The sequence below is a fragment of the Vespa velutina genome, chromosome 6 (assembly GCF_912470025.1).
Source record: "Vespa velutina chromosome 6, iVesVel2.1, whole genome shotgun sequence".
In the NCBI taxonomy this organism is placed as follows: domain Eukaryota; kingdom Metazoa; phylum Arthropoda; class Insecta; order Hymenoptera; family Vespidae; genus Vespa; species Vespa velutina.
This window is the reverse complement of record NC_062193.1, coordinates 7099274-7119387: the sequence shown is the minus strand read 5'-3', so window position 1 is coordinate 7119387 and position 20114 is coordinate 7099274. Positions and strand designations below refer to the sequence as shown.

Genomic DNA, 20114 nt, shown 5'->3' with positions numbered 1-20114 from the left:
TTTTTCACATAAGAAAAGAAACATTATTCTTCATCGTTCTTTCTCTTTCCAATCCTTTCATTTTCGTTGTCGTTTTCTTCTTCTTCAAGCTTGAGAGCTTGAGAGAACTCAGGAGAAATTGACTAAGAACGACGTTATGTAACCACGGAGGGAAAAGGAGGCTGAGGTCGAATTCGTTTCACCGTGGCATGGTTAAGGTCACTCGTAGGAATTGTTAAATCACTTCGAAGGGTTGTCTCTCACCCCTTATTTTGGATATACTTCGATTTATATTATTTGCTTCTTATCTTCGATACCGCTCAATCACATATATTCAAAATAGGCGGACAGATAAGAGAGAACTCACGAATGGAATATTAATGTGATATGACATTAAATTGATTCGATCAATAAATTTCATTTAAATGAAAATTAAAAATGAAATAATCTTATATAAAAAAAAAAAAAAAAAAAAGGGAAAGCCGTATAATCTGCAAATTTAAATTCGATTATGATATTTATAACTAAGTTAAGATAAGATTTTAGGGTAATGAATTCTAGGAAAAGGATTAAAATATATTCTTAAGAAATGGAAGGATAAACAAAGATAGCTTTCTACAAGATATCACGTTGTTAGTAGTTAAACGAAATGAAATTCCTTGATTTAACCATCTATAAAACGATAACTCTAGTCTCTTCCGGTATACACCATCGTACTATAAGTCGTATCGATTTCGCCTACGAACTTTATATAGTAGATATGTATACGTACATCCAATGCCTACGGATTTCTTCTTCTAATCGTCTTACATAATACCTACGCGTTATCTTCTACCTATTTTAGTATCAACGATAGAAATGAATGCGTGGAGTTTATTATATCGAATAACTAAATCAATGTGTATATGTGTTTGTGTGTATATAAATGTGAAATTATTTAAGAAAAAATTTATTTCTTTTTCTCTTTCTCTCTTTTTTTTCTTTTTTTAATTTTCATCGAAATATCTATTACGTTCGATGAATCAGATTAAAATAAAATAAAGTAAATTCACCCTAACTCTTACCATAGCAGGTCAGTTTCATCCTGACCATGACCGACGTCAAGGCAAGAAACTTCGAGCAAGGAGAGTTAGGATGAAAGAGGGGAGAGCAGAGAGAGAGAGAGAGAGCAGAGAGAAAGAGAGAGAGCTTTTCGTAACCTACGAAACGGCGCAAGGTCAAACGTCTCTCTTCTTTTTCTAGACGAATCGGAATTTTACAAAAATCGAGATAAGTGCGATATTTTCGGGAAAAAAAAAAAAAAAAAAAAAAAAATATATAAAGAAGATGAATGACAATGAATGATATATTGTTTGTAAATTTAGAACGATGATGAATAAAATCAACGAATGAATCAACTAAAGGAGAAAAGATCGAAGATCAATCGTATATATTCAATTCAAAGGAAAATTCGCTTAATTCGAATGAAAAATTACTCTGCAATATATGACAAAAAAGGCAACGATCTGTGAACTTTTGAAACGATTTTGTAAGATAAGACTGAAGAGTGGTAAATAAGTCGGCCATTATTTCATTCCCTGATAAGAAGAATCAGATAGTAAATTTCTATCGTCTTGGTTCTCTTCAAAAGAAAGAAAGAGAGAAAGAGAAAAAATAAAATAGATAGAGAGAGAGAGAGAGAGAGAGAGAAAGAGAGGGATAAGAGAATATAATATCATTGGAGTAATAAAAATTGCATGTCTTGCGTAGTTAAGAGAGAGAAAGAGAAAAAAAAAGGAAATAAAAGAAAAAAAAAAAAATAGTAGGAATTGAATAAAATAAAAGAATTGAGCTTATCATTCGTATATTAACCGGACATCGATAATCAACACGAAGTAATGTTTCAAATTTTATCATTATCGTGATAGCGAGATAGAGCTTTGTTTAGAGAGACTTTTACATTTGTTATATGACAAGAAAATGGAGAAAGAGAGAGAGAGAGAGAGAGAGAGAGAGAGAGAGAGAGAAATAGATAGATAGATGGATAGATAGATAGAAAGATATACTATATATATATATATATATATATAGAGAGAGAGAGAGAGAGAGAGAGAGAAACAGACTATCGATATTCCTACATACGTGTTCGTTTCAACATCGAACTCGATTAAAAGCTTACTTACGAAAGCAGTCGATATAAATGCATGTGATGTAACGCAACGAATGGTAAGGAAGTTTTATCGTTAATTTTGTAAACTTTCGCTTGCTTCTTCGGCCGTGTCAGACGCCAATGAAAATATTCAAAAGGCGGGTTCATAAATCATATGGTTAAAAGAAACACAAGATATGTAAGATTCCCATTGAAATTTTGAAATAGAAATCCATAATATAGTATAATTGTATAAACATTATATATATATATATATATATATATATATATATATATATGTATGTATGTATGTATGCGTGTGTGTATAAGCAAAGAAGAATGAATACATTGAAGCGACAAAAATATATCATTCGGACGATCGATATTTCAAAGAGTTTCTCCTATTATTTCTGTTTTTCCAAGTACGAAAATCTCAATGTCGACGATAACGACTATCCGAAAAATCTTTTATCCAAATTGGCCTCTTTTGTGTTAACTCTTAATTAGATTAGATAATGATTGTTCCAATTTATTTCTCTCTTTCTCTCTCTCTCTCTCTTTCTTTCTTTTTTATTAAAGGTGAACGTTGCGCATACTATCGATGAAGTTGAGTTTAACGCCAACGCCTTTAACCATGCCAACAAAGAGAAAGATAGACGTCGAGACTCTCGTAAACACGACATTGGCAACAGAATGAGATCGGTCAGAAGTCTCGAACAAGTCTACGTCTCTCTGACAGCTTCGTTCTGACAATGAACGCTTTGCTGTCTCTATCTCTCTCCCGGATTCTGTCTCTAGATTGATCTATCTTCCTCTCTCTCTCTCTCTCTCTCTCTCTCTCTCTCTCTCTCTCTCTCTCTCTCTCTTTCGCTCGCTCGATTTCTCCCTTTCATTCTCACTTCGATCCTCTTAACTCTAATCTCTCGTTACAAATAAGAGAGAGACTGAGAGAGAAGAGGGGGGGGGAGGAGGGAGGGAGTCGATGACAAAGTCAAAATTATGTGACTGCCATTGCTATTACTACATACGCATCAAGGACAACGATACGAATGCTCGGATATGCGTGGACCGTTTAGACAAGTGATTTGCAGGTGCAACTTACGCTATAACTGCGGAGATGCAACTAATTTTCTTTCTTTCTTTAGTACGTTGAACGTACTGTATAACGTCATAACGTCATCTTGCTAACATTACAAATATATTCGTTAGAAAAGCAAGTAGAATCGAACATCGATGATAGTCGTTTATCGGTGAGGACATTTACTCGATTGTTTGATCAGGTAAGCAAAGATAAAATAATCCTTTTACCAGATATTTGGATTGTCAGATATGTGAATTATTTATAAACCTTTTATCCGGATTCTATAAATATAATCGGATAATTATATTTTACTCTGAGAATTGTAAAATGATGATTCGGCTAATAATTCTCTTGGAGTTGTGGGTCGTTAAACGGACGCTAATGCTAAAAATAATTCTCATTGAATTATTAAACTGTAATTCGAGCCATGTTCGACGTATAAGAGCAAAGAACAACAACAACAATAATAATAATAAAACGAATATAATGAACGTCACGTGGTGCATTGTGCACTGTTACGAAAAAAAAAAAAAAAAAAAAAAAAAAGAAACCCCCCCCCCAAAAAAAGAGAATCAAATTCGTTCTACACCGAGTATATTTTTAATTCGTCGAGGAAAAAAGTCTAGAACGTTATATTCGAAAGTCCCGCCATAAATTGGCCCGCGCTACTTTAATGGAATTCGAGTTTGTGGAAACGATTCGATAGGCTCCGCGCTTCGATGAATCGTAATCGATACGTAACTTTTCCGCTTCTTTATTCCCGTTTTTGATCCGAGAAACGATTCATTATAAAAGCAAAACATTTTGTGAATAGTCGTTAATTACACAGCAACATTGTACGTACTTAGGCACACCTACTTTTACAAAGAACGTTCATATCGAGAACGAGGAAACAGGATAAAAATATTTACTCATTCGCTCGGACAATTTTGATGACAAAAACATGTTAACAAAAATGATTAAATGAGTTGATACGAGCATTGTCGACGCGTTGAATTTCGAGGCAAAAAAAAAAAAAAAAAAAAAAAAAAAATGGCGTCGTTGTATAGAGTTCAATGAAACCTATTTTAAATATGGCGAAGGTGTAGGAATAGAACGTTCCGTGCGAAAATCCTGAATTCTTGAAAGATCCTAAACGCCGAGCGTTCCATTTCGTCTTCTTAATCGAATAGTACACCCAACGTTTTCTCTCTTTTCTTGTATTTTGCGTCCCTTGTATGTAAAAGCGTGTCATGTATATAAAGAGAAGCTTTTGAGCGATTCCTTCGAGCAGATTCGCCCGAAGTACATATTACATATTCCTAAGTTATATGAAAACTACGAGAGAACATAAAATGGCGTAAGTATATAAAAAGAATGCTTCCCATGATGTCGGACGCTAATTAGATCGTAAATACGTGTACAAGCACCACCAACCGAAGTTGTAGTCCTAGGGAATTTGAGAAATCTTAAACTTCTCTTTTTCTTTCTCTTCCATTGCTATTTTGTTCGGGAGCAAATTTTTCACGAGGGGCTGACAGTAACGTTTGCTCGTTCCCTCTCTCTCTCTCCCTCTCTCTCTCTCTCTCTCTCTCACACCCTTCCTTTCTTCTTCTCCCTCCACAGAAACGTAGCGCGACGCGACGTTGCCAGTGAGGACGTTGTTCGCGTCGGCGCGGTTACAGAGTAGAAGCAACGTTGCCAGTGAGGTGAATGCTGATGAAGAAAGAGAAAGACAGACAGAGTGAAAGAGAAAGAGGGAGAGAGACAGAGACAGAAAGACAGAGAAAGAAAGATAGAGATAGAGACCGAGAGAACCGGTGGTAGCCACGAGGAGGAGCACGGTCGGTCGAACCGACCCAATAGTCAGTTTTTGCCTCTCGTACGCAGTGGGCGACGCTGCTCGTGACGGGACGCACGAGCGTGTCATGTCACACGCGTGACAAGAGTGTAACGCCGCAACTATACGGCGGGACAGAAAGACTGACGAAGAGATATTGAAAGAGGGAGGGAGGAAGGAAGGAAGGAAGGAAGGAAGGAAGGAAGAGAGTAGAACGAAAGAAAAAGAAAGGGAGGGAGAAGGTAACGTGTGCGTGCGGTCGTTGTGCCGTGGCGGGTTTTATTTCCCGTGTGCGATTTTAGGATCGAATTAATCGAACCATCAGAACACGCACGCACAATTATGTTACCGGCTTCACAAGGCGACAGCAGTAATAGTATCGTCATCGCCGCCGCCGCCGCCGCCACCACCACCACCACCACCACCATCCACCATCATCATCATCATCATCACCACCACCACCAATACCACCACCATCGTAAACTTTGTAACCGTCAACGACGACGATGAAAACGAGAAGCTCTCCACTTTAAGATCACGCGCCGGATTTTTCGCAAACGATTAAGAAATCAGACCACGACACCCTGCTAAATATCGCCGGCTCACTTCCGAATAATTCGCTTTTCCGCGGCATCGCCGTGATTTTTGAATAGGTAGGTAGACGATAATAATAAAGAAAAGAAAGTGACAGAGAGCGAGAGTAAGTGAGTGAATGAGTGTATGAGAGAGAGAGAGAGAGAGAGAGAGAGAGAGAGAGAGAGAGAGAGAGAGAGAGAGAGAGAGAGAGAGAGAGAGACAGAGAGAGAGAGAGAGAGAGGAAGAGAAAGAGATAAAAGTAGGATTATTTGTTTTTATAGAAGGATTCGCAAGCAAGCACGTGTGTTCGATTCGAGAAAACTAGAACAAAAAAAGGGGGGGAGGGAATTAAAGCTGTTTTTAAAAGAAAAGAAGAGAGAGAAATTGCATTGAGAATGCGTGTGTGACGTGGGATTAGAAATCGTGAACATTATCCGCGATTAATTCGTAGGCTGTTGATGAGATAGAAGAGTCCCTTAGGACATGGGAGATTCTTGTTGTAGTCGAGAATATCGTCACGTTGCAGGTCTTAGGAATGAGGGAGCGAGCTTTGGCGAGGGTTTCGCGGTGGTGGTTGATCTTACTCTTCGTGGTGGTGTGCGTCGAGGGTACGCAAACTCCTTCGTCGTCTTCGATCTCGGGAAAGAGATCTTCGACGGGGATAGAATGTGCCGCGGGTTGCGAATGTACGGAGAACGAGGAAAGTCTCTTCTGCGAGTCACGCAGCTTTCTTGGTCTTGGGATACCGCAAGAAGCGGACACCGTTATCCTGAAGAATGTTCAAGCTGCCGCGATTCCAGTCGCGGCATTGGAAACCTCTGCTGCTCTGAGAAGTCTCATTTGGACGTCAAGTGGAATAGAAAGGATAGAGCCTGGTGTATTTCGAGCGACGGAATCTCTCGAGAGCCTCAACTTAGGTGATAACAGGCTGGCAGAACTGCCATCGGACGTCTTCCACCCGTTGCGCCGACTACAGTACCTGAATCTCACCGGTAATCGATTGATCACCTTGCCGCAGGTCCTCTTTCAGGGCCTCGATAATCTCCACGAGATACGTCTGGCGACAAATCATTTGTCCGTACTGCCCTTCCAAGCATTCGGTCCAGTAAAAGGATTACTCCGTCTGGATTTAAGCGAAAATTTGTTAGTATCTCTGCCGGATCATAGCTTTAGACCCAACAAGCAATTGGAAGAACTCCGATTATCAGCCAACAGACTCACGAAATTACCCTCGAGACTCTTCTCCGGTCTTGCTCTGTTAAAAGTGCTCGAATTAGCCGACAACGAGATCGATGTACTGCCACGTGGTCTTTTCGCCGAGCTCACATCCTTGGAATATTTGGATCTAGCTGGCAATCCCGTCATTCGTCTGACAAATGCAGTCTTTCAAGGTCTCTCCAATCTACGATGGCTCAATCTCGAGAGGTTACCAATCTCCAAGCTACCTGAAGATCTCTGGCGACCGACTAGCAAATTGAGAACTCTTTTACTGTCCGGCACTCAATTAGAGATACTTCGGGATCAGAATTTCGCAGGATTGTTGGAATTGGAGACTCTCGAATTGACAAATAGTCCATTGCGTGAGATCTCTCGACACGTGTTAGACGATACGCCGTCCCTTCGAAGAATAAATTTACGGGACAACGATTTAGCTTTCCTTCCAGCCAACGTTGCTCAATTACCATATCTTGGAGAATTGCAGCTTCAAGGAAATCCATGGGCCTGCGATTGTCGTATGTTCTGGTTTGTAAAATGGGCGGAAAGCAGAACTCATTTACGTGCAGCTTTCAAAAGTGGCCTCAGGTGCGGACATGAGATCGATGGTACCATCAATACCTTGCAAACTCTTCGTTATCTAAATTGTACATCACCGACCCTGGCACGGGTCTCTTTCGCCAATCAGTATCTATTGCTTAGTTCAGTTTTACTGGAGTGCGAGTTTAATGGCAATCCGGCGCCGTCCTTGGCTTGGGTCACTCCAAAGCTCAAGGTTCTTCACTGGAACCCCGATCCGGCATTCCCTGATGCATTTGTAGAGCATCCTCACATACACGGATGGAAACTGGACGAACCGGTCGACGATGATGGGAGGATACGCATTCTGGAGAATGGCTCTTTGTACATTAGCAAACTACTCAGGCAAGACGTTGGGATTTACAGATGCTTCGCCATTAATCCTATAGCGAATGCAACAACCTATATTATGTTGGCAATGGATCCTATAACACTTCATAACATCCAAATCTTCAGTATAGTAGTGGGTGGAGTCAGCGCAACGGCCTTCCTCCTGTTGACCCTATTTTTGCAGTTGATTCGATACTTTTTCCTGAGGTGATTATTCGTGCTGATTTCTTTTTTATTTACGTCATAAACCGGTTTCCTGATCATAATGTATGAAACCAACAAAATCTAATATTTACATCGTTGTTTGCTATCGACCAAAATATTCAATTATTGTTCGCTGAAATGATACCGCCTGTGTAAAGTAATTCGGTAGAAGGTCACGAGCGATCGATAAGCATTACTTAAAGAATTACTTCTACGGTTAATTTTTCTTTCGATAAACATTTTTCTAATCTTACCACGATATTTTCCAGGTGCGGTTGTATAAAATGGTGTATTTGCTGCAGGCGCGTGGGTGCGACACCAAGAGCAAAACAAATTTATCAGATGTTGGATAATATAGAACAGTATAAGAGTCAACAATTGGAGAGATTGCGTGAAAATTATACTCAACAAGTGCATAGAATCAAGGACAACTGTGTTCAGCAAGTGGAATGGATTCGGGATAGTTACGAGGGTCAGATGAGACACATACGCGACATCAGGGACTATGGTACCAGTCATCTCACCGCACTAAGAGACCAGTATTACGATCAGGTAATGATACGATGACGAGCTTTCATGAAAAACTTAAATATTCATCAATACTTAGATAAACATATCAATTCGAATTATGATTACTAACTTCTTACGAAGTAAATAACAAGATAGATCGCAATGATTTGCATTAGATATCCATTAAGTTTCCTCCTACTTTTGCGATAAGAAAAATATGTGTTTCAAAGAATTTCCTTTTTTTTTTTTTTTGATAACAGGTGAAGAGAGTACGAGATTACTCAACAAGTCAGCTTAATTGGGTGCGAGAAAATTACGTCTTCCAACGGAATAAGATTCGCAAGTTCAGTGCTCATCAGGTATTACGGCTAAGGGAAAGCTACAAATATCAACAGCAAACGTTAAACAAGGTATTGGAGAATCTACCGAATCTTTATTTCGACAATTGTCGAAGTGGTTCCTGTGGAAAGAGCGATTCCGTTGTTTTTGAGAACAGTAAAGAGGATGGTTATGGAGGACCAGATACGTACTTCAAAGCAAAGATCAACGATATGACGGCGGGTACTAGTTTAGAAGATATGAACAGCGAATATTATACACCCACGGAATTATCCTCTGTCAGTCCACATGGTATGAATACATTGGAAGGTATTCATATAAATTATATCGAAAACAGCGGGCCAAGGGCACCGCTGCAAATTATACTTCCCCCGCCTTCCCCGGTCATACTGCATTGCATCGAAGAATACGGAAGTTCTACGTCCGTTTGCAATGAGTTCGATCAGAGTAAACCGGTTTACAAAGGTTCCAGCGCGGAGATATTGGCCGGAGAATCGCGAAACGTATCAGAGATCCTCGGACTACTCGCTCCATGCACCAGTTTACCAGAACTTCCACGCGAGACTAAACTCTAGCCTATCAGAATCGAGCGGTGCACAAGCAGCAAAACCACTACAAGAAGCAACGCGACTCTTTCATTCTTCAACGATGGAATTGACGCGAGGGTGTATTTTGCTTGGTGAACATTAGATATATTAAATAATAATAATAATAATAATAATAATAATAATAATAATAATAATAATAATAATAATAATAATAGTGAGAAAAAAAGATTAAATGGAAGCTGTGCTTTCGTAATGGCCATTGTTCAAAGTTGTTCCGCGGGGCTAAATCGCGTTAACTTCTCATCAAGAATTCGAATGGCGGATGTTGCTGTCCATCTTTGAGAGAGAAAAAGAGAGACATCCGACAACATTCGAGGTGAACGAACTTCAGTGCCAAGGAACCGAACAATTTTTCTGTTCTTTTTTTCTCTTTTTTTTTTTTTTCCTTTTTCTTCCGTGCGTTCGATGAATGTCGAATTCGTGTAATATGTGCGCGATACTTTATGGGGACGTTTAAGGGAAAAACGAAAGAAAAAAAGAGAAAAAAAAATGCGGACAGCTTCCAAAGAACAAAATAACGTATCTTGGAAATTGTCCGCTCACGATGTACTTTTTCTTTTGATCGTTATATATCGTTGTCGGAAAAAAAAAGGAAAAAAAAAAACAAAAAAAAAAAAAAAAAAAAAAAAAAAAACAAAAAACAAAAAAAAAACAAAAAAAAAACAAAAACAAAAAAGAACAATAAAAAAAAAGCAAAGTACATTCGAGAGAGAAAGAAAATTTTATTTTAATGAGAATTTGATCAAATTTCTGAATGAAAGTGCGCGTAAAATATGATAGATCAAGAGGGAGGGAACCCGGTCAAGTCGATCCATTAGAGTTCCTCAAAAAAGAAAGAAAGAAAAAAGAAAAAAGAAAAAAAAAAAAAAGAAAAAGAAGTACGAGAAAATTCAAAAGATCGTCCTCTTGATTCTATCCATCCACTTTTAAAGGCGCGCCATTTTATCGAGTATTTACGTATGTTAACACAACGCGTTCTGCGAAAGACTGAATCGCGACCAACCAACATACCGTATGGTCATAGTCGTCGATTGGCGAGTTCGATTCGCCGTTTGATAGTTCCGCTGTAATTGCTTTTTCCCCCTAATCTCCAAATTTTTTTTTTTTCTAGATCTAAATCAACGGGAAAACAAGCGTTCAGAAATCTTTATTCTTCTTCTTCTTTTTGTTTCTCTCTTTCTATCCTCTCTTTTAAACACACCACACACACACACACACGTGGACAGATTCTCTCTCTCTCTCTCTCTCTCTCTCTCTCTCTTCCTCGCATTTTTCAATACTCTGGACGCCTGTTTGATCATTGTATTTTTGATTCTTTTAAATTGCTATCACAAAGTGTCTCCAAGGGATGGAACAAAAAAAAAAAAAAAGAAAAAAAAAAGAAAAAAAAAAAAAAAGAAAAGAACACACACAGACACACACAAAGTTATTAAAGTTTTTCCAGAAAAAGGAAAATCATAAAATGTGTTAAATCATGCATGTACTTAATTCATGATCACGTCGCATCACCACATTTAATTAGCACGTCGACCATCGTTGTGTACATAATTGAATGGATTGAATGGACAAATCGTAATTAAAAAGAATAAAAAAAATATTCGGCCTTGAAGTATCGAATTTGTGAACATGTCAATTAGGAATAGTTCATCTCTTCTTTTTTACTTTTTTTTTTGTTTTGTTTATTTTCTTTTATTTCGTTCGCGTACGTATTTTTTCCAACAACAAATTTCTTCCAGTCTCTTCGGATTTTACAATGAAAACGTTTTAGTGAAATTTCCATTTGATTATATCCTTTTTTTTTTATTTTTATTTCTTTTTTTTTTTGTCATAATTTTCATTCACCGATCACCTATCCCTTTTCCTATAACGCGATCGTATATTAGACATGATAGATAGATACGATTAACGTTAGCTTTTCTAGTCTTCCTGTATTTAATTTAAACGAGTGATTTGAAAGAAAAAGAACACGATGAGGATCGTTAGCGATCGAGATTTTATTGCTAGGATGAGAAATAAGAAAAATGATGGGAGAAGGAAAAGAAAGAAAAAAAAAAAATATATATATATATATATATATATATATATATATATGAAATAATAATAATGATAATAAAAAAAATTATAAAATAATAATAATAATAAAAGAGATATATTAAAAGACTCTGTGATTTAAAGACAAAACAAAGCCGTTCTATGAGCAACGAACGGATTCTAAACAGCTGTGATTAGTCGATAGAGTCGTGCCTTTTGCACGGATAAATGATACACGTATATACCGATGATATCGCTTGTATGAGGTTATCGAACGAATATCTTCTATCTTTGCTTCGTCTTTTGTGAAGGATCGACTTGAGATCAAAGAAGGAGAAAGAGAAGGAAAAGAGGAGGAGGAGGAGGAGGAGGAGGAGAAGAATCGAGATTATTGTTTCGTTTCGTTTTTATCAGAGAAAATAACTTGACAAGATTGTAGAACGAGGTGAAGTAATGTTGAATTCATGAATAGAGCACTGCTCTATCGAAAGTGCATAATAATATACATGCTATATATACGTAGTAGAACAGGGCGAGGACGACGAAGAGGTTTTTCGGTGACTCATTCAGTAACATTACGCGTATTTCTTTGAGAGAGGGGGGGAGGGGGATGGAGACCGATTTTTCTAATGCACGAGATCAGGCACAATCTCATGCCAGGCTTATCTATCTTTATCTTTATTTCTATTTCTATCTCTATCTATCTATCTTTTCTCTCTCTCTCCCCCTTCGTTTCAATAACCTACAGAAAAAGAATGCAATAACTTTAACTCCTTCAAGGTCGAATCATTTTGGAACGTTCCATGCACTTTTCCGCTTTACAGTCATTAAAATCATACGCCGAATCATTGCATATATATATATATATATATATATATATATACATACTTTTTTTATCTTATTTGTTTTTCGTTCCTTTTTTCTTTTTGTTCTTTTCTATGACTTTCTATTGTTATTATCTTCCTTTGTGAACCAGTTAGAAATATCACAAATGTCTTTCTTGAAGGATTTAACGATCTAATAAAGTGTAATTTTTAAATAGGGGATATTAAAAAAAAAAAAAAAAAAAAAAAAAGGAAAAAAAAAAAAAAAAAAAAATAGAATTTTTTTTTTTACAAATCCTAACGACTCCTTGATATAACGAGAGAAGGATTCAAAACGATAAAGGGATGAAGAAATTATAGTTCTTGATGACCTTTCGAAATTTGTTTACCCTAAAGAAAAATTTCGCTTGCTTTCTTCCTTCCTTCCCCCTCCCCTCTCTCTCTCTCTCTCTCTCTCTCTCTTTTTCACTCTCACTCTTCTTCTCTTCGAATGTCGTAGATGTTTGGTTCTTTGGCAAAGAAAATTTCTCGTCAGAGGAAAGGACCGATTTGCTATGATTACACGAATAGACGTCACGGACACAACGACAACGTAACGACAACGACAATGACAACGACGACGAAGAGCGATCCTAGCCGCGTATTATTTTTAGATTGCCTCAACGGCTGGCAAGAAGAAGAGATAGATAAAACTTTTATCGTCTTTGATATAAAGAGAGAAAGAGAGAAAGACAGAAAGAGAGAGAGAGAGAAAGAGAGAGAGAGAGAGAGAGAGAGAGAGAGAGAGATCAATGGGAGCAGAAAGTCGAGGGATAAACAATAGTGTACATAACTACACATAGAAAGATTTACCATAGTAGAATAACTCGATGATGACAAAAAGCTTATGATAAAGAGAGAGAGGTAGAGAGGTAGAAAGAGAGAAAGCGTAAATCTAGGGAAAGCCTTGCATTTTAAACGTATACACACAGATACATACAGCACATGCATACACACACACACACACACATACACATACACGACTCGTTCTATGGTTTACACTCTTTAGACTATTATATATATATATATATATATATATATAACATGACTATATATATATAAATATAGTCATGGCACTACACGTAGTCAATATTCGCCGATTTGGTCGTTCGATACTATCATAAAAAGTGTGTGTGTGTGTACACAAACACTATATCATTCTTTCTTTTTCTCTCATAATAAACGCATAAGAAATGTTCTATCATGCTCGACTTTAATTGTGAAGCACAACCAGATGAAATGTAATATGATAAACGCATTTGACAAAGAAAAAGAAAATAAAAAAAAAAAAAAAAAAAAAAGAAAAAGAAAAAAAAAATAATAATAATAAATAAAAAAAAAAGAGGAAGATAAGAAAACGAAATACGTTCTTCGATCGTGAATAATCGAAATTTAATCTTTTCGTTCTCTTCTCGACTTTTTTTTTCTCATACGATTTGATCAGAAAGAATAATTCGATTCGGATCATATATATCGCATAAAAACGACGAAATGGAGAAGTGGAAGAAAGAAAAAGAAGTAAGATCAATGCGTTCTTCAACATTTTGTTCGATTGTGTGAATGTGCATATTTTTGCTGATAGGAAAAAAAAAAAAAAAAAAAAACAAACAAACAAAAAAAAATAAATAAAAGAAAGCAAAACGAGAAAAGAAAAAACAAGCAAAAAGATGGTAAGAACGAGGAAAAAGATAACATTTAAACGAAGCAATTAAAAAATAGTTGTATAATAGAATTTAAAGAGAGATCGCCCTTATCTATCAAGGCCACAACTTGTACTTATGCTTCCTAACATGTATATTTTTTATACGATTGCCATTTTATCCACAGAGCCTTAACGAAAGATATACATGCACCCGACTAAACATTAATAATTATTGGTAGTTTAAAAGTGAATTAGCTACAAATGCGTACGATATGGGAATATTTATATGATAAGTATATGCGGCATATCTACTCTCGCGCGATTACTTATATATGTACATACACATATATACGATTCATGATTTACAATAAAAACAGATATAAAACTATTATACTAAAAGAACTAAGCGTACAAATTATGTGCGTACATTTGGAATGTTTTTTTTTTTTGCTTGATACTCAAAAAGAAAGAACTTTAAGAGATATTACTAAAGTAATATACAAAAATATATTCAAAATATGACGAATATTTTCCTAATACTGTGATCTTTTTTAAGTCATAACAAATGAACCCGTTAGCAATATATAATCGATTGAGTTCCTAACTAACGACATTAATTTTTATTTACCATGTTTATTAAATATGGAACGACGTCGCTCGACATTCGAATTGTTAAGTTCAAATACTCGCGAGTTAATTATCTAATTAGCTCTTATTCTCTTTAAGTATATGTATATATAAATATATACATAAACTTATATATATATACATAATAGAAGAAAGTTCTTTGAATGTATGTATAAAAAAATATAAATAATAATAAAGTTCATCGTACTGGAGAACTTAAAAAATATTATTAAAAAAAATAAAGCGTACCCTTTCCTTTTTTTCTAAAGAACATTTAAGATTTTCAGTGAAATTCTATTATTAGAAAAATATCATTTCCGAATTCCAATGAACAACTTTCGATAAAATTTGTCTTTAAAACGATATATCGAGTATACAACCTAAACATCATTTATAGTTTACACGACGAATGATAAAACGATGCGAGCATGGCTATCGAAAACTCTTGGAGTTTTATTTATTCTATTACTTCAAATAAAAATACGAGTAAATTTATAGAATACGAGATGAAACAAAAAATTGGGATAATTTCGGCAATGAAATTTCTTTATCTTTTTTTAATGAAAGAAAGATCCATTAATTGCATATTAGCAAATAAACATATATATATATATATATATATATATATATATGTTATATATATATATATATATATTATCGATATAAAAACATTTTCTAAGATAACATATTTTTCTTTTATATGATAAATTATAACTTTTTTCCGAAAACAAAAAAAAAATCTCAGACATTTTTTCGACAATTATTAATATGATTTAAATAATAAATAAATAAATAAATATATATAAACTATATTAATCGTAAAAATAAAATTACTTTACACGCATAACGAAACTATTGTTTTTAAACATCCCTCTTCCCTCTCTTTCTATCAAAGTTCAGTTTCCTTCTTTAAAAAAAAAAATCCCTCCCATCTCAAAAAAAAAAAAAAAAAAAAAAAAAAAAAAAAAAAAAAAAAAAAAAAAAAAAAAAAAAAAAAAAAAATCGAAGCTCGATACGCGGCAACGAGGTTTGTACGATTAAGATAAAGTAATGACAAGTAAGCACTGCACTAGAAAATGTGCACGCTAATTCAATCTTGTTTCTAAAAATATAATTTACATAATCGTTTCAAGTTCGATGTACTGACCCAGTACATCTTCGGAATAAAATTCTTATTAATTGGACCAATAAATCTGCATGGCTTATCAATATGTTCGAACGTTCAACATTGAATACGTGTTACCCGCCCACGCGATAGAGCGCGAAGATGAAGAAATTGATAGAAAATATTACCATTTTACTGTATAATTATAACGATAATGATTGCATATTCATAATAAAATGTTTAATGTTATCACCATCATAAGTTCATTGATATAGTTGATTTTAGTTATATGCATTAATTATACCTTTGAAAGATATACATATACATATACATATACATATACATATACATATATATATATATATATATATATATATATGTATGTATATATATAGTTAAAGCATATATATATACACATATATAATTAAAGCATATATATATATATACACCCACACATATATATAGTTACAGCATATATATATATATATATATATATATATACATACACACACACACACATATATATAGTTAAAGCATATATATATATATATATATATATATATATATATATATATATATATATATATCATTAATACTCGTTAAAAAGTTTCCTTTTTAATTTTATGTTTATCTATGTTATCGAGAAAAGAAAAAAAAAAAAAGAAAAAAAGAAAAAGAAAAGAAAAAAAAAAGAAAAAATAAAAAAAAAGAAAAAAAAAAAAAAAGAAAAAATGGCGCACGAGGTACATACCTTTTCTTGCGTTCGATTCCACACTATCACGCTGTGCCCACTGTTGATCAAATTTTTTACGATGCCGCTGCCCATAATTCCCAAACCGAGGAAACCAAATTTCAAATTCGAAGGAAGGATATTCTTCTCTTTGAGAGTTTGAGATAATGTTTCAACATCTAGAGGTGGTGTTACCTGTTGCACAAAGTGTAACAGACGATTAAATTTCAAATAGGACGAGAAATCATTCGTTAAAGAATATCTTAAAGGAAGTAAAAGTAATAAGAAATTTAAAAAAAGAAAAAAAAATTTGTTATTTTTAATCTTAAACTTTCTTTTTTGTTATCATTATTACGATTTTATTATAAAATTATACTTGAAATATTAAATAACTATACTTCAAGTACGTAAGATTTGTTTAATAAAAATAATTTAAATAAATATTTAATGGATTTGCACGTATGTTTAAATTGCACATTATAAAGGAAGAAAATTACTTATAATTTCAATTATTTATATGAAATGCGTAAAATATATGAATAAACATCGTATAAATTGTTAACACATTAATAAAATGTTAGCGTAAATACGTGCATTATTTACTTCATAGTAGCTTGAAAATTGCATCATGCCTCAAGTGAAGAACTATGTATTAGTAGTATGTACTCACTATTGATGCAATCAATATAGCATGTATGTTATATATATATATATGCATCTATGAAAATTATATTTCTTTCTCATTTGTATTTATTTGGTAGTATTTTTGCCAATAAATAAAACATGTATCTATAATTAAACATATAATATGTTCAATTTTTGTGTACTATATTTTCGTAGATTTTTTGCAAGACTGAGTACTTAATTATCTTTGATAAGTTGAACAATTGATACATCGTGAAACCTCACAAAAACTTAAAAAAAAAAAGAAAAAGAAAAAAAAAAAGAAAAAAAAAAGGAAAGATAAACAGACTATTCTTCCTTTTAATTGATATAATTTTTATGATTTTATCTTAAAACTTTCATATGATATTTTTATAAATGTATAATTGTGAAAATATACATATAAAGATTATTCCATATAAAAATTAATTAACTATAATTTATAAAAACTGTCTATTTAAAGATTTTCATATAGATAATGTTTACTAATAAAATATTAATTTATTTTTAATATGAGATTATATAAAACCTTGTATGAACAGCAAAACAAATCTATTATTTTATCCTGCAACTATAAAAAACAATATTACTACATTAATGTAGCAATTATGTATTATTTTTAAAAACAGAATTAATCAAAAATCATTCAATGAAATTAATACAAAACACAAGAAATAGGCACAATTATGAAATTTGTATAAATTGTTGCTCACAATATTTTTTATGATATTTAGTTAAATAAAAGTATTAATTAACAGTCGCATATTATTTATAAATCAATTATTATTGCAAATATAAAATTATGAATAATTATTCATTAATTATATTATACTTCCCAATAAGAATTAAAGGAAAGAGAATTTTTAAATTTCTCATAAGTTTCTTAGGAAAGTATAAAGATATCGAATAATCAACACTGTTAATATCTATTAAATATAATCTCTTGAAAATTATTGTATCTGCGACTGATTGAAAACGAAACTTATTTTGATTAAAAATAATATAATAACTTACAGGTCTGGTGATATTGGCTGGCCTGTTTAGAAGAGTTGAACCTGACTTCCTAGTAGGAGTAGAATGATTTAGTGCAGGACTAATACTGCCGACTCTGTTACTATTGCTTGTACTGGATTCTCTGCGTTGTTTTTTGGCTGGACGACGTGTGTCACTGGCACCACTATCCAGTCTCTTAGCTTTCGGTGTTTCCTATTTTAATAGTGCATTTGAAATTTCAATTGAAAAATCTTAATTTAACAAATCAAAAATTCCTCTATTATTCAAAGGTGCAACATAATTAAAATCAAAAGGGATAATCAAATATATAATATAAAAAATACAGAGTTAATACAAGACCTCACCTTGCGTGGTTTCGGTATTTTTGTAACTATTTTCTTTTCTGTAGATAACGTGTCTTCTTTCAGTCTGTCAAATAACGAATCTGGATCTAAGCCATCTTCAAAAACCTAAAGCATATAAATATTTTTACACAAGATGTCTTATTTATTCATATAGATAAATATTTATTAAAAAGAGTCAAATTTTCTAATATGGAATAACAAAAGCTTTTTGGTATTTGAATTTTAAAGACAGTATATAACGAACAAAATATATTTCTATTATATCAAATTATGAATACATGAAAATTATTATTGGAACAACTTAAGAAACCTTAAATAATAAATTTACCTCTCCTTTGGCAATAAATTCTTCTATAGCTTCCACTGCATCTTTAAAAGCGATAGACTTACTTGACTTTACCAAAGTATCTTTATATTGTTGGTATGGTTTGATATTGGATTCTTCTATCCATGCACTAGAAGAAATGCATCTTTGAATGTAAAGACTGACATAACTAACGAAAATACTATTAAGAAATAAATGAAAAAAAAAAAAAAAAAGAAAAAAAAAAGAAAAAAAAAAAGAAAAGAAAAAACAAATAAATAAATAAAAAGAAAAAACAACGAACTTAAACATGAACTTACTAATTATTAGTTCCAAAGAAGAAAATACATTGTACTGGTCCTCTCTTAGTATTTCCTGGTTTCTTCAAATCCTTCGAAGGAATGGATACCTTCGGATATCACGTTTAAATTAGTATAAGACAAAGTATGTCCCAATGATTGCATCATAGCACTACCATAAAAGTTATCATGTATTTTGCTTCATTTAACTTATTGTACAGATAAATATTTTACAAATTTGCAGATATATAGTTCATCAATGGGACACAGACCTTTTTTATACAAGCATTTTTGTACACATTGTAATCAAAAGAAATAGCCTATCCATTAAATGAAAGCAAATCTAACATTTTATTACTATATAAATAATAATTATACAAAAATATTGTTGTAATTATTATTCCAAAATCTTATTACAAATGTCGAAAATTAGACGAATAATAAATAAATTTGACATACACGTATAAATGAATTACGGAACCTCATAGTTCCCGCGTAAATACATATAGGTGGCTAGACGCATGAGAATTATTGCGAATTTAAAAAAAAAAAAAAAAAAAAAAAAACGTAGCAAATGTTTCGAAGTTAATAGAAAAATATTACTCAATCACGTGTTAAAGTAGAATACGATGGATATATCGTATTCCTATTGCAAACATCATAGAGATCCATGATAAAGACAAACAGTCCGCGAAAGAGGAAAAGGAGGGGGAACTTAAGGGGAAGCGAATTTAGGTTATATTTTTGTAACTAGCGCGCCAATTTGAATTCGAAGGTCGGGTGTGGCGGGAGATACGTAAGACGAAGAAGCAACATGGTAACGTTCATAGCCATATAAAATGTATCAAAAATATGTCGATTTTCAATGAAAATAAGCGAAAATATTAGCAGAAAACCCATGAGTCGTACAAAATCCCGCCTAATAACGATGGCGCGTTCGACTTCGTGGCGCGCGCGACTGGATACGATATGTAACATTAAGTCAGAGAACCGTTATCGAAGAACCGATTCCAAAGACTTACCCGGCCAGGCCACGGTGAAAATCCCTTCATCTTCGCCCTGAAATTTACAAAAATTAACGATCAATCATCACTCTTCAAAATAGTTTCACAGATTCTTGATAT

At 33.6% G+C, this 20114-nt stretch overlaps 2 protein-coding genes across 5 annotated transcripts in view; one reads left to right on the top strand and one right to left on the bottom strand.

Annotated features, from left to right (window-relative positions):
• LOC124949717 (putative oxidoreductase GLYR1 homolog) overlaps positions 1-20114 on the bottom strand; it is a 33350-nt gene that overhangs the window by 13077 nt on the left and 159 nt on the right. The window contains exons 2-7 of one of the 2 annotated variants that reach the window (XM_047495320.1): positions 20013-20049; positions 19012-19100; positions 18716-18842; positions 18388-18492; positions 18044-18235; positions 16388-16561 (exon numbers count right to left, since the gene is read on the bottom strand). In XM_047495320.1, coding sequence (XP_047351276.1) covers positions 16388-16561; positions 18044-18235; positions 18388-18492; positions 18716-18842; positions 19012-19100; positions 20013-20049 — 724 coding nt within the window. The remainder of the gene's footprint in view (positions 1-16387; positions 16562-18043; positions 18236-18387; positions 18493-18715; positions 18843-19011; positions 19101-20012; positions 20050-20114) is intronic. The other variant, XM_047495321.1, reaches the window with a different exon arrangement.
• LOC124949716 (leucine-rich repeat and immunoglobulin-like domain-containing nogo receptor-interacting protein 2) lies at positions 4893-12514 on the top strand. 3 transcript variants are annotated; one of them, XM_047495318.1, is made up of 4 exons: positions 4898-5660; positions 6110-7914; positions 8181-8463; positions 8682-12514. In XM_047495318.1, exons 2-4 carry the CDS (start codon positions 6119-6121, stop codon positions 9333-9335), a joined length of 2733 nt encoding a protein of 910 aa, XP_047351274.1. In that variant the 5' UTR covers positions 4898-5660; positions 6110-6118; the 3' UTR covers positions 9336-12514. The 3 variants fall into 3 exon arrangements, with proteins under 3 accessions (XP_047351275.1, XP_047351274.1, XP_047351273.1); XM_047495317.1 differs by having other exon boundaries at positions 4899-5660; positions 5865-7914; XM_047495319.1 differs by having other exon boundaries at positions 4893-7914; positions 8214-8463.

What these genes read in the sequence shown, in the direction of transcription:
- LOC124949716 (XM_047495318.1), top strand. Translation starts at nt 6,119, where the DNA reads ATGAGGGAGCGAGCTTTGGCGAGGGTTTCGCGGTGGTGGTTGATCTTA. An exon ending in ATTCGATACTTTTTCCTGAG is followed by an intron (nt 7,915 to 8,180) that starts GTGATTATTCGT and finishes GATATTTTCCAG; the next exon opens with GTGCGGTTGTATAAAATGGT. An exon ending in GAGACCAGTATTACGATCAG is followed by an intron (nt 8,464 to 8,681) that starts GTAATGATACGA and finishes TTTTGATAACAG; the next exon opens with GTGAAGAGAGTACGAGATTA.